At 51.5% G+C, this 14,317-nt stretch overlaps 1 protein-coding gene across 7 annotated transcripts in view; it reads right to left on the minus strand.

Moving 5' to 3' along the window:
• Rilpl1 (Rab interacting lysosomal protein like 1) overlaps positions 1 to 14,317 on the minus strand; it is a 40,286-nt gene that overhangs the window by 5,257 nt on the left and 20,712 nt on the right. For all 7 annotated transcript variants that reach the window (XM_029477740.2, XM_029477741.2, XM_029477744.2 and 4 more), the window contains exons 5-6: positions 5,068 to 5,246; positions 3,384 to 3,476 (exon numbers count right to left, since the gene is read on the minus strand). In XM_029477740.2, coding sequence (XP_029333600.1) covers positions 3,384 to 3,476; positions 5,068 to 5,246 — 272 coding nt within the window. The remainder of the gene's footprint in view (positions 1 to 3,383; positions 3,477 to 5,067; positions 5,247 to 14,317) is intronic.

Genomic DNA, 14,317 nt, shown 5'->3' on the forward strand with positions numbered 1-14,317 from the left:
AGTGGAAAGCCATCCTGTGCATGTGTGGGACCAACTCAGATGTTGGGACTACACAAAAGGGGACACTAGTGTTTGCTGTTTACTGAGGACAAGGCTGGAGTCACTTGAGGCTCTCTTGTGACCTTCCTGGGCTGTGCCAACCTGTCCTCTTAGGACAGTGACCTCGCAGTCACAAGCTATTCTTGGACCAGCTTCAGACTTACTATTTTGACTGGCAGTGGAAGGTTCTGGTCCTCTTGTGCCCCGTCCAGAAATGTCAAGTCTGACATCTTGGGCATCAGGGTGCATTTGAGTGATAAGGGACGTGGGCAGCCAGCCACTAGCGGACATAGGGATATGAGAAAGGAAGAGAGAGGTAGGGAGGGAGTTTGTATGGACAAAAGACCCAGTTCAGAGCCTAGCTTTGAGTCTTCCCAATTGCATACATTTGAATTAAGTCTATAGCATCCCTAGATCAGATCAGTTTCCTTATCTGAGATATGGGATAATTGTCCTAACTCCAGGACTCTGACCCAACTCAAGTGGTGACCCCCTTCAACGGTTCCTGGTGGTTCTTTACTGACTGTTGTGACAGATGTGGGCTAGGAGCAGAGACCCAGAGATGCAGGTCAAACAGTCCGAAGGTGAGGGCAAAGGGGACAGACAGAGGGGGCAATAAAGAGAGGAAGTTGTCACAGGCCACTGATCTCAGTCAACAGGAGAGGAGGACAAAGGCTACCATTGTTGTCTCTGTGCTGGTCAAAAGCCTTTTGTGCCCAATGGCTGCCCCCTGTCACCCGTAGGAAAGTGGCTGCCACAGAATTGGCCACCTGGGCAGTGTGTACAGGAGGTGTGGCCCCACTCTTGTCTCTGTCCTTGACTCTCTGGAGCTGATAATCCCCTCAGGCTCAGAGCCCCAAGTGTTGCCAAGCAACCGGAGGCAAAGCTAAAGGGGCGAGGGGCTTTGGGAATGGACTCACTTGGAGGGGTGTGGCAGATGCTGTGACCTGCTCATGTGCAGAGTCACTGTCCTCTACATTCTACCCCATTTCAGACTGGAAAAAAATAACTTAAAAAAGGTATATGTGTGTTTGTGTGTATGATGTGTGTGTATGCACACGTGTGCTGTGATGTAGAGGTCATTATGCATATAGACTGACACTGGGGGGGGTGTCAGTTCTTCTGTCCACTTTTATGTGGGTTCTGGGGAATCACACTTAGTAGGTCCACAGGCTTGTTGTGTTTTATCTGACTTTCACTGGCTTCTGTTTCATTTTGCTCACACTAAGTTCTCCTGGCCTCAAGCCTGAAGTCCCCCATCCTCATCTTCTGAGTGCTTTATACAGCTTGCGCTAACATAAATGGGCTGAAAAGTCCGCTGCTTCTTAATGTTTCTCTAGAGCTTCAGAGAGGAGAAAAAGTAGCCTGTTTCTGTTGTCTCAGGGTTTTTAAAGACACGGTCCCAATCTATCATCTAGGTGGCTCTCAAAATAGTGGCTGTCCTCCCAAGTGCTGGAGTTATAGATGTGAGCTACCACATTTATACCACTTAGTATAAATAGAATCCTAAGCTGCTGGTGGCTGCCCCACTGAAGTTCGAGGTCTGAGTTTGCAGGAGCATAGGGAGGGATGGAGCCCACCCGTGGGGAACCAGGTAAATGGCAGGAGACAGCCACGCCTGAGGTTGGACTAGGCTGGTAACCCTGGAACTAGACTATTCTTTCTCTCCAGTTTTCTAAGTGGAGCTTTGATGCCAGATGGAAAACATACCCACCATCAAAACCACGCTGGGATGTCAGGGGAAGCTCTTCTGCCTCTGTGCCTCAGGAGTATTTATATCTCTCTCAGAAGAACTCCAAAACCCAGCAGGGATGTAGAGCCTAGCTGGCCAGCTTGAAGGGGGCGCGGCCACAGGCTAAACCCAGGCACTCCAGGAAACTGCCTAGCTGTTGGAGGTCCCCAGGCCCAGGGTGAGCAGGATACCGCCTCCCAAGGGAGTGGGCCCATTGTACAAAACAGCCCACATTCCATCTGCTCAGAACCAGGCCAACAACTTCCTTGCATGGTCACTGAATTTTCAAGGGTGGGGTATATGGGGAACACCCACTTCCTCTGCTCACCTCCCACATTCGGCCTGCTCTTTTTTTTTTTTTTTTTGGTTTTTCGAGACAGGGTTTTTCTGTGTAGCCCTGGCTGTCCTGGCACTCACTTTGTAGACCAGGCTAGCCTCGAACTCAGAAATCCGCCTGCCTCTGCCTCCCGAGTGCTGGGATTGAAGGCGTGCGCCACCTCGCCCAGCTTGGCCTGCTCTTTTGTCAAAGCTTCAGTTGGGTTTAGGGAGGGGTCCAAGGCCTTCTCTCTAGCAATAGGCAAAAGGCCCTGGTCCAGGGAGCCCCTTTCAGGCTGTGATTGCCCTGAGAACTCAAGGTGGGTGTACAGAGAGGGTTTGAATACAGTACTTTGGGGCTAGGCTACTTCCATGGGCAGGGCTGTTGTTCCTACAGCAGTACGGCCACAGCCAGGAGTCTCAGTTGCTTCAAGGGTCCTATAAAAATGACAGTCCTAGCCGGGCGTGGTGGCGCACGCCTTTGATCCCAGCACGGGAGGCAGAGGCAGGTGGATTTCTGAGTTCGAGGCCAGCCTGGTCTACAAAGTGAGTTCCAGGACAGCCAGGGCTATACAGAAAAACCCTGTCTCAAAAAACCAAAAAAAAAAAAAAAAAAAAAAAAAAGGCAGTCCTCCACATACTAGCACCGGGAGATGACATACAACCAAGGCCCAAGTCTGCATCTATGTGGCACCAATGTACCAATGTAGACATAACAGCTCAGGGGATTTATCATCATAGAATCCAAAATGGGGTAGACCTAAGCCTTTGTGAACCCCAACACCTTCACTAACCGCCCCCCTTTTTTAACACAGACTTGTGTAGTCCAGGTTGGTCTTGAACTTACATTGTAGCCTAGAATGACCTCCTGATCCTGTCTCCACCTTGGAGTGCTGGGACTCAAGCATGGGCCACTACACCTAGCTATTGAAAGCTGACGTTTCGTTTCAAGCATTGAAACTGCATAAGCCTTCCCGCCTTCCAACCTATTCACTGTACCAAGCCTGGCACCACATCCCATGCACTTGGCACCCCCAAGCAAGCTCTGAGCAAAAGCCATAGGCCCCAGCTCCTCCCAGCCTTCCAGGTGCTCCCTAAACCCCTGCCCAAGGAGAGCCGCCTGTCTAGGCAGGGAGATGACCAAACGGTGGAGGCAGGCACGTCTCACAGCCGTGGGAACGGCTTGTCTCAGCAGCTGTGGTTGGCAACCAGCCTGCGACAGACCTGGAGTCAAAGGTTCCCAGGAACCAAGATGAGCCATGTGTGACGCAGCCCACATAGGAAGCACAACACTTACAGTCGCTTGATCCCCGACTCAGGCTGGGGGGACGTCCTCGGGTGTGTAATGGGCGGAGGCTGGGGTATTCGATTCTCTTCTTCTATTTCTTCACTGAAGGCATGCAACGGAGAAGTAAAAAAAAAAAAAAAAAAACTTCTGTGAGAACCGGAACATTCCAGAAATGGATAGAATGGTTTGATAGGGTGCAAAATTTCTTGATGGGGAATAAGATCTTCTTGGGAAGATGACATCTGGTGTCTCTGTTGTCACACTCTGCCTGGGACTCTAAGCTAGTCTCTGGCCCAGGGGCAGTGGTTCAAGACAGGGACTCGATGGCTCCCTCCCTCCCTCCCACCTCTCCCTCTCTCTCTCTTCCCCTCCCTCTCTCCTTTTGTTGTGTGTGCATGTATGCATGTCTACAGACACGTGTTCGTGTCTGAATGCACATGCATGTCTGTGTGCACGCAGAGGCCCAGGTTGATGGAGATGACCCTCGCTACCCACCACTCTCCCATCTTATTCTCTGAGGCAGGATCTCTCCATCAAACCCTGAGCACTCAGCTAAGGATACTCCCACTAGCTTGCTCTGGGGATCTCCTAGAATGACCAGCAAGCCACACACCATCCCAGCATTACGTGGCTTCTGAAGATCTCCATCCCTCCATCCATCCGACCCATCTTAGTTTTGATTTTCTGATACACGATCTCACATACCCAAGGTGGGCCTTGAACGTCATATGCTGCTGAAAAGGACAAAAGTTCCCACCCCCTAATGCTGCAACCCGTTAGTAAACATGATGACTTCTAGACAAAAAATGATTTCCATTGCCACTTCATAACTGTAATTTTGCTACCATTATGAATATTTTTTGGAGATAGAGGTTTGCTAAAGGGATTACGCACTACCTGACACTATAGATTTTTTGTTGTTGTTGGTTTTGTTTGTTTGTTTTTCAATACGAGGTTTCCCTTTAGCCCTGGCTGTCCTGGAACTTGCTCTGTATATTGGGCTGGCCTCGAACTCACAGAGATCCGCCTACCCTTGTTTCCCAAGAGCCACCATGCCGAGATATTTTATACTTACTTGTGTGTGTGTGTGTGTGTGTGTGTGTATGTGTGTGTGGGATATGTGTGTGCAGGTGCCAGAAGCAAAAATGCTTTAGATTCCCTAGAGCTGGAGTTCCAGGTGGTTGTAGGTTGTCTGGTACGGGTGCCAGGAATTGAACCTGGATCCTCTATAAGAGCAATTAGTGATCTCACCCTTGAAGCTATCTCTCCAGGCTCTCTCTTTTATTTTTTGGAACAGGGTCTCTTACCAATTCTAGAACTCGTTGATTTGGCTACCACAGGTGTCAGCCCACACCAGGGATTCACATGCCTCCAACTCCCCAGGGGTGGGGTAACAGGCAGGAAACACAGCACACAGCTGGGAACCTGAAAATGTCCTCAATGTCCCAATGTAACCCTTCGTAGACTGAGCTATCCATCTTCCCACCCGAGACAGACATCTCTGCCACGCAAAGGCTTTCTGGTCATTCCTTTCTTTTTCCAGTAATGCGCTCGGCAAGACATGCAATGGCCTGCCTGGAGGCTGTGTGACCTTTCTGCCATCTCTAAGGATGCTTGACTGATGCTGCACAAGGACTGTTGTGCTTGGGTTTGGGGTGTGTCCCTGAGGCCGGGCCTGAGTACCTGTGCTCACCTCTTATAGTAGGCCAGTTCCTCTTGCAGCAGAAACACCTTGGACTTGAGCTCGTTCCTCTCGTGCAGGACGTCCCGTAGCTCCTGGAGCGTGAACCTCGGGCGGTTGGGGTCCTTGAGGTCCAGGGCGGCCTTCTCTGCGTCTGAAATCGACTCCTCTCCATCTGGCTGCGGCTGGATCTGAAGGAGGCAGAGGGAGCCATCATCCAAGGACTCCTGAGAGCGGGAGGATGCTGGAATTTTCCACCTCCCCACGGTAGGCGGCTCACTCAGGCAGGTCACTATTTTCAGTATCTGGGGAGCAGCCTCCGCTTACCTTCTTTTCAGCTTCTCCCTGGAGGTGGAAGCCAGCCACCACCTGTTCACCAAGCAAGCAAATGCGCCTTCACTAGCCCTGCATCCCGGACACCTACTCATCAGGGTTCTATTACAAATGAGCAGAGGCGTGCTTCCCACGGTGCCTCCCACCGCCACCTGTTGCTTTATCCTGCTCTATCCTGCACATTCTCCTCCTGGACTCTCACTTCAGACCTCCGTTAATCTGCACAAGGTGTGTGGAAACAGCCTCTACCCTTGGTTCCATTTTCAATTAATGAGAAGCCACAGCACTTTCTGTGACAGACCCTCTGGTCAGATCCCCTTCTTCCTTAGAGACTCCTGGCATCTTGCTGGGGTTCAGAGCCTGGCAGGGTAGGTACATCTGTCCTTCATGCAAGCTACACAGACCGATCCCCGCATCATTCTGAGTCACCTGCCCACTTCCTTTCAGAGACTGGTAGCCTTTCAAAGGAATTGTAAGACACATGAAACACAGAGTTTACCATTTAATCCATTGTAAAGCATCCTAGCTGGGTGTGGCGGTACATGACTCTCTAATCTCGACCCATAGGATGCTGAGATATGAAGGATGCCTGAGGTTCAAGGTCAGCCTGAGCTATGTAGTGAGTTTCAAAGCATCTGGGTCACACAGTTAGTCTGGGCTAGCCTGAGCTACATGGTGATTATGAGGACAGCCTGAGCTACAGAGACTTAAAACAAACCTGGGATACAGTATGAGACATAGTCTTGAGAGAGAGAGAGAGAGAGAGAGAGAGAGAGAAAAGAAAAGAAAAAGAAAAGAAAAGTCTCATTTAGGGCCAGGCGTGGTGGCACACGCCTTTAATCCCAGCACTTGGGAGGCAGAGGCAGGTGGATTTCTGAGTTCCAGGACAGCCAGGGCTACACAGAGAAACCCCCTGTCTTAAAAAAAACAAAAACAAAACAAAACAAAAAAAAGTCTCATTTAGCAGCACTTGGTGCTTTTATACCATTAATTCCAGAACATTCTCATCTTCCAAAGGAGCCTTTCCACATTCACGAAGCAATCATCTACCACTCTGCCTTCTTTCAGTCTCAGCACTTCCAGGAAACCGGCTCTCTTGTGTCTTTGGACTGTCCCAACCCGGACATTTCCCATAATGCATCTGCTTCATCCAATCAGCACTGCGTTTCATGCACATTACAGCCCATGTCAGAGAGTCAACCCTGGTTAACCTGGTTAATCAGGCATTAACCCTGGCTAATGCCTGGTTAATATTCCCCAGAGTAGAAGGTGTACATGGAGGTCTCATCCTATAGCGGACTGGACATATTGGTGGCTTCTCCTCCTCAGATGTGAATCCCAACATCCAATATCCTCCGATGAGACACCTGTCTTCGATTCCTGAGAAATATGTCCAGGTGTGAACAGCTGCGTGAACAGCTGGATCTCATGGAGACTCTGTCTCTAACTTTCTGAACTCTCACTCTACACCAAAGTGCTTCCCGCATCGGATGCACTACATTCCAGACGCACCCTGGGGCCCGGTTTCTCCCTGTTCTCCACTACACCTGTCACTTTTGTTTTTTCATCTATTTATTGTGTGTATCTGTGAGTGTGTTGCAGAGTGTGTGCTGGTCAGAGTTCAACTTTTGCAAGTCAGCTCTTTCTTTCCACCATGTGGGTCCAGGTACCAAAGCCCAGAGGTCAAGCTAAGCAGCAAGCACCTTTACCTGCTGGGTCATCTCACCAGCAACTTGACACAGGTGAGAGCTATTTGAAAGGAGGAAACCTCAATTGAGAGACTACTGCTTTATGACTGGAGAGATGGTTCAGTGGTTAAGAGCACTGACTGCCCTTCCATAGGTCCTGAGTTCAATCCCCAGCAACTACATAGTGGCTCATAATCATCTGTAGTGACATCTGCTTCCCTCTTCTGGTATGCATGAAGACAGAAATACATACACAGACTTATATAAGTTAATAAAGATCTAACTGAGCTGTAATGTATCTTCTTAAGTAGTGGTTAATGAGGTGGTTAATGAGGCAGGGCCCAGCCCGTTGCGGGAGGTGCCATCCCTGTGCGGGTAGTCCTGGGTTCTATAAGAAAGCAGGCTGAGCAGAGCTATGGGAACAAGCCAGCAGGCGGCATCCCTCCTTGGCTTCTGCATCAGCTCCTGCCTGCAGGTTGTTACTTGAGTTCCCGTCCTGACTTCCCTCAGCGATGAACAGTGCTATGGAAGTATAAGCCAAATAAAAGCCTGTCCTGTCCAACCCGCCATTGGTCATGGCGTTTCATCTCAGCGGTAGTGACTAAGACTACTCCGGTCCATCATTTTCCTTCCTGAGACAGGTTCTCTAACCGTAGCCCAGGCTGCCTGGAACCCACATCAATCTTCCTGCAGCAGCTTCTGGAATGCTAGGGTGACAGGTGTGTCCCACTGAACACCTGTAACCCCCACCCACCTTTCCTAATACTTGTGATAGTCTGACCTTGAGCCCAAGACGTGCCACTGGGCTCAGCCAGCAAATCAAATCCCAGATGGTCCATTTCTTCAAGGCCACCCAGTATCTGACACCCAAGAGACTCCAGTGTCCCTGTACATGGACACCAGGATGCTCTCGAATAGCATTTTTCAACTGTGTGACTGCAACTCTTCAAGGGTTAAACATTCTTGTCACAGGGGTTGCTGAAGACCATCCGAAACCACAGATATTTATATTATGAGTCATAATAGCATTAGGAAGGTTGAGAATGGCTGCTCTCAAATGGGAAGGCTGGGGTAGACAACACACCCCTCCCCGGCCCCCATCAGCCCCACGGGGAGAATTGGATTCTAGCTAGGACAGTGGCTCATGGCTGCCCAGAGGCCAAGGCTCCAGGAGGCTGAGCTGTGTCCTGGACAGGACAGGCTGTTCTGGAGAAGGGAAAGCTGACACCGCCTGTTGCCTGTCGGGCAGGTCAGCTGAGCAGCAGAGGGGAAGATCAAGGCGGGTGGGGAGGGCTCTGCCCATACCTACAGTTGGAGCCAGAACCTCTGCAGAAGAGGTTGGGAAGCAAGAGAAGAAACAAGACTCCCGTGTCCCCACAGGCCACTTAGAAGTTGCTGATTTCCCTCCCTACTATGCCACTTTCCTGCCCAGCCTGTTGCAGCCTCTAAAGCTTCGTTTCCTTTCATGGTTGTGTAATATTCTACGGTGAGGCAAACCTCTATCTAGGCCTTACGAATCCCTACTGAGGCTGCGCCACTAGGGGCTGGCTACCTACTCAGACAGTGCCCCGCCCCCCATTTAAAGGGCGTCCAGCACTTACTAAGCACTCTGTGCCTTGCTGTCCTTGAACTCCAAACTGGGAACAGCCCGGGGCTGGCAAGCAGGATCAGGAGACACACACACAGGTACATCGATACGTGAGGATCTCAGGAGGAGGTCCCTAGAGAGCTCCCTCTGCGGAGGGTGCTGATGCAGGCAGATGTAGGAGTTTCCCACCAACTCTCAGCAGCAAAGATGGCATGGACCCAAAGTTGCAGACTAGAGAACCTTGGGCCACAGTGTTCCCCACCTGTATTTAGACTCCTGCTGTACCATAAAATCTACTGAATTAGTTGTCAACAGTGTTAAGATCTAGAGCCTCGAATTCCACATCCTTCTGCCTTAGCTTGCTTAGTGCTGGGCTCACAAGTGTACATCATCTGCCCCAGTGGACTTAGTGATACTCATAAAGTCTCTTCCGTCCTTAGCATTCAGGGGGCCCCGGCTCCCCAGCTGTGGCTGTGTTCAGCCAAGACACAGCGAGCTGCGGATGGAGTGATGGCTCAGTGGTTTCGAGCACTGACTGCTCTCCCAGGGGTCCTGGATTATATTCCCAGCCCCCATATGTCAGCTCCCAACTGTCTGTAAGTGTATCCCCTGTTATCTGATGCCCTCTTCTGGTATGCAGACAAAACAGCCAATAAATCTTAATGGGGGGGGGAAAAAGACACAGAGAGCACCCTCTGGTCTGGAGCCAGATCGGCTCTTTTGTGGCAGAGAGGATCAATCCCTTCAGAGCTTAGGCCAGTCTTAACTAGGCTGATGGTAGTTTTGCCTCTGAGTATTTATAAACTGGAGTGTAGGGAGAACTGGGGCTCTATTAGCCATGACTCCAGCCTGTGTACAGCTGGAGCAAGGACCGTCCCAGCTGGAAAGCCTGAACCGGTTCCTTCCAATGTAGCCATCATGCCGATCAGAGGCCCTTTCCAGGCTCATGCCACAAGGGACCGTAGAGTGGATCAGGTTATCTCAGATAAGCTGCTCCCTTGGGGGCGCTCTGGGCCCAGGTGCCAGGAGATGCTTGGAGGCCCCAGGAGGAGCATCGAAGGTCGGGGCCTCCTAACCTGAGGCCTGGCCTCCTGGGAAGGCTCCCCTGTGGGATCAATGGAGCCTGGTGACCACAGCTCAGAGCAATTGGGACTGATTACTCTCTCATCACACTGGACCCGAGATCCAGGATCTAAACCCTGGCTCAAGCCAGCTACCAGGCCCTTAGGGGATTGTGGGATTCTCTGCCTTTGTTGTTGTGAAACAGTTTCCCTGTGTAGCTCAAGCTGGCCTCGAACTAGAAATGTTGCTTATGATGGTCTTGAATACCTTCCATAGGCCAAATGCTGGGGCTTCAGGCATGCAGGGCCATACCCTTGGATACCTTTATTGTACCTGTAGACCTACTTCGTAAAAATTAACTGGAAGTCACTCACTCATTCATTCATTCATTCATTCATTTATCTTATATGAGTACACTGTAGCTGTCTTCAGACACACCAGAAGAAGGCATCACATCCCATTACAGAAGGTTGTGAGCCACCATGTGGTTGCTGGGAATTGAACTCAGGACCTCTGGAAGAGCAGTCAGTGCTCTTAACTGCTGGGTCATCTCTGCAGCCCCCAGATGTCACTCATCATGATTTACTTTGCAATCTTGGAGATGGAAATATGCCCTGGCATATTTCTCTTCACTGTAAATGGCCCAACTCCATGGTTCCTGAATTACACCTTGCAAAGTCTTATGTAAAACTCCACAGTAGGGGGTGGAGGTCTTGTCTGCTGGAGGTAAAACTGAAGGTCAATGTGAAGGCTAGGTGTGGAGTTCTGAGGCCAGCCTGGGTTACATGGTGAGACCTTATTTCCAAAGCAGCATGGAGGAGGTAAGGATACAGCTCAGTGGGTAGGGCAACTTTGAGAGCCTGCACACGCATACGTGCAAGCGCACTTGCGCGAGCACACATGCACACATAAACATACACACACACACACACACACACACACACACACACGCAAACCAGGCCTTGAGTTCAATGGACCTTGTTTGCATAAACCAGGTAAGGTTTACACACTATAATCCTGGCATAGGAGAGGTAGAGGTGGGAGAATTGTGAGTTCTGGGTTATTCTTGGGCCACAGGAGACCTTGTCACACCTCCCAAGACAAACAAACAAACAAACCACAATAAGGACGAAGAGGATTAGGGAAATAAGAGAGAAAACCAGGTTACTAAGGAAATACCAAGAATGGCTTCCTCAGCCAGGCATGGTGGCACACACCTTTAACCCTACACCCCGCCCCCCACCTGCCCCAGGAAGCAGAGGTAGGTGCATCTCTGTGAGTTTAAAGCCTACACAGTGAGTTCCAGGACAGCTAGGGATATGTGGATAGACCCTGTCTCACAAACCCAGCGGGGTGGGATGGGGAGCGGGGAGGTTAGTGCGTATCCATTCCAACTCCAGAATGCTCCAGCCCTGCCCTAGGACTGACCCACACACAGCCACTCGCTGCATTCCCCAGCCCCACTCCCGGCTGTTCCCTGCCTGGAATAGCTTGTTCCACATTCCACTGGAAACCTGCCCACCCGACCTGTCCCCACCTCCCCGCCTCCCAGGGCAGGGGCAAACACTCTGCCACTGAGCATGAGTGCTTCAGAGAACCTTCTGGAAGCACGAGGGCCAGCCAGCCACGCCCCCCCCCCTGCGTGCACTCTTCCTCTCTCTCTCTCTCTCTCTCTCTCTCTCTCTGCTCCACTGTCCCATCCCCCAGCCCCCACAGGACTCCACTTGGGCTGCCTAAGATTCTGAACCACTGACTCAGGACTGTTTGCCTCCCGTTGCCAGAAGCCCCAGGTCTCAGCCAACTAACTCTGCTGCCCTCCCGTTTGATGGACAAGTACCCTGGACTTCCCACAGCTCTGAGGCCAATCAGGCAGAGCCATCCCGGATGTGGGCAGCCTGACTTTACACCTCATTTCTTTCTATTTTTCTATTCGTGTGCCTACGCAGAAGCCAGATGTTAACATCAGGTGTCTTCCCGTTGCTCTCCGTTTAGATCTGTTTAGATCAGCAATTCTCCTAGACTGGCTAGTTAAGGAAAGCCTGAGACACTCCTGTCGCCCCACCCCGCATCCCCCATCCCCTGTGCTGGATTATAGGCATAAGCCCCTCCTGGCTTTTTCTATGTCAGTGCTAGGGATCCAAATTCAGGTCTCCGGACTCAGGCCCTTCCATCCCTTTATCAACAGCCATCTCCTCCCCAGCCCTTCTCTCCATCTCTTCTTCATTCCTCAGCTGCCAGAAAAGAAAGATAAAGCCAGCCTGTGCAGGCGGCTGGTGCAAAATATCCCTGTCCTCCTTTAAGGTACCTGGCGCGGGCCTGGGAATCACGTGGCCCTCCGGGTTATGTCCTCAGAGATCCAGGTTTAGACCGACCCTGCCTGGTCCTAAGGATAGAAGTTTGAGTTCCCGGGGTGAGAGTGTAGCATGGTTACCCCCACTCCATCCCATAATGGGATTGCAGCCTGGTGGCTCTGTCTTGGGCATGTGTCTGCTCCCCTGCTGTGGACCTGGCCCAGCCTTTGACTTCAGGCCTGCATTATTACAAAGTCACTGGTATCTACCACACCTCACTTCCCCTTCTATAGGGTCTTTCATATAATCCCGGGGCTTGCCACAACTGCAGAAGCCCTGTCATGGGACCCTCGTGCATTTCGGCCGCAGCTCGGAGCCTGCATGGCGCTCAGAGTGCTCTCTTGTGCTCCAGAGAGCAGCTGTGACCCCAGCCTACCCACCCAAATCCCTGAGTCTCCATCGTTCCGCTTGGCATCCACCTGGCCTGTGGACTGCTTTATGGCAGCCAGGGACTCAGGAGGGCTCAGCACCCATCTTGTAGGCCTCTCCATTCAGGGCTGACTTAGGGATGAGCCAGTGAGGGAATCCCTGCAGACTTCAGCTAGGACTCATGGGGAAGAGGCTTGCTCAGCAGGCTGATATCAGGGATCATGTCATGGCAAGAGCCCACCGGAAAAATAATACCAACTTAGAGACAACAAAGCCCAAGAGGCCTGAGTCAAATTCCTGCTGCCATCTTCTGAGTACCTGGATCCAGCTGAACCTGAAGCTGTTACTATCATCAAGGGTCAGTCACACAGCCAACTCCTCTCCTCTTCCTCCTCCTCCTCCTCCCCCCCTCTTCCTCCCTCCCTCCCTCCCTCCCTCCCTCCCTCCCTCCCTCCCTCCCTCCCTCTCCTCCATGACTGGCCCTTTAGAAGCAACTGGCCCAGATTCATCCGCTAGGCAAGAACTGTCCAGGCTGGAGCTCAGTTTCCTGTAAGTTCATCAGCTTCACAGATTGACCAGTTGTGTGTGTGAACCTTAAAACAGTCAGTATACATCCAAGGGAAAGAAAATGCACTCCCAACCTTTCCTGTGTCCACTGGGGTCTCACACATCTCCTCCCTGATCCTACCCCCATCAGTTGTTGGTCTGTTCTTGGGGTTCCTGAGGTCCCCTGGGGACTATCTATGTGTCAAACCCACTACAGCCTCCTGCTGGAACTGAGCCTTCTGACAGCTCTGTCTCCTGAACAGAGAGGTCTCCAGTGCTCCCAGCAGATGCCTGCTTCTGCCTTCTTGTTGGCATCTGCTGGACACGTGGGGCCCACACCCCCAGGGTCCCTGAGCCACTAGGGAGCAGGACCTTGTGGATAATTGTCCCCAGTGTCACCCTGTGGAAAGGCAGCTCTGGGAGGTTCTGTGTACCTTTCGACAGCCCCAGCAGGGCTGAGCATCCTCAGCCTGGGGTGTGGCCATATCATCACCAGGCCTTTAGCTTCCTTGTCACACACTGCCTCAGAGGTCACCTCTACAGTGGGGGTCTTGCTGGAAGTCCTGGCCACCAGCTTTTGCTGAGACACTGGTGAGGATAATGTCTCCCTACCAGGACAGTCTCTCCTTTCCCATGGGTTAGGCTAGGGCTCAGTCCTTCCTTTCTATGAGCCCCACTCTCACCCCACCCCCACCCCCACCACAGCACCTGCCAATCCCTCAGAGGCACACACACCCTTCCCTTAGGAGCCTGCAGGCCTGACTTCCATCTTCCACCCACACCTCACAGACAGACCCTCCCTGCCACTCACTGCACACCAGCCACCTTCACCCCGATGGCCCTCGAGGCTCCACTTACTGCAGGGCCTTTGCACAGTCATTCTTCCCACCTGGAACCCACTCCCCTTTACCTCTACTGATCCTTTCAGTCACCCCTGGAAAAGTCCCCTGAGCCCATCTCAGACAAGCCAACCCTTTTAATTAATTCTCCTGATGGACAAAGAGTCCTCTCGCTAGAGTTCCATCATCCTGGGAACACACACAGCAAAAGGAAGGGAACTGAATAGCACAATTGTCCCCTGACCTCCCCACACTGTGGCACATGCACACATACAACATAAAAAAAAAAATGTTAAAAGCCGGGCGTGGTGGTGCACGCCTTTAATCCCAGCACTCGGGAGGCAGAGGCAGGCGGATTTCTGAGTTCGAGGCCAGCCTGGTCTACAAAGTGAGTGCCAGGACAGCCAGGGCTACACAGAGAAACCCTGTCTCCAAAAACCAAAAAAAAAAAAAAAAAAAAAAATGTTAAAACCATTCACATGTAAC

Source organism: Mus caroli, unplaced genomic scaffold, assembly GCF_978045245.1.
Source record: "Mus caroli unplaced genomic scaffold, Mus_caroli_1 scaffold_4, whole genome shotgun sequence".
NCBI classification, from domain to species: Eukaryota; Metazoa; Chordata; class Mammalia; order Rodentia; family Muridae; genus Mus; species Mus caroli.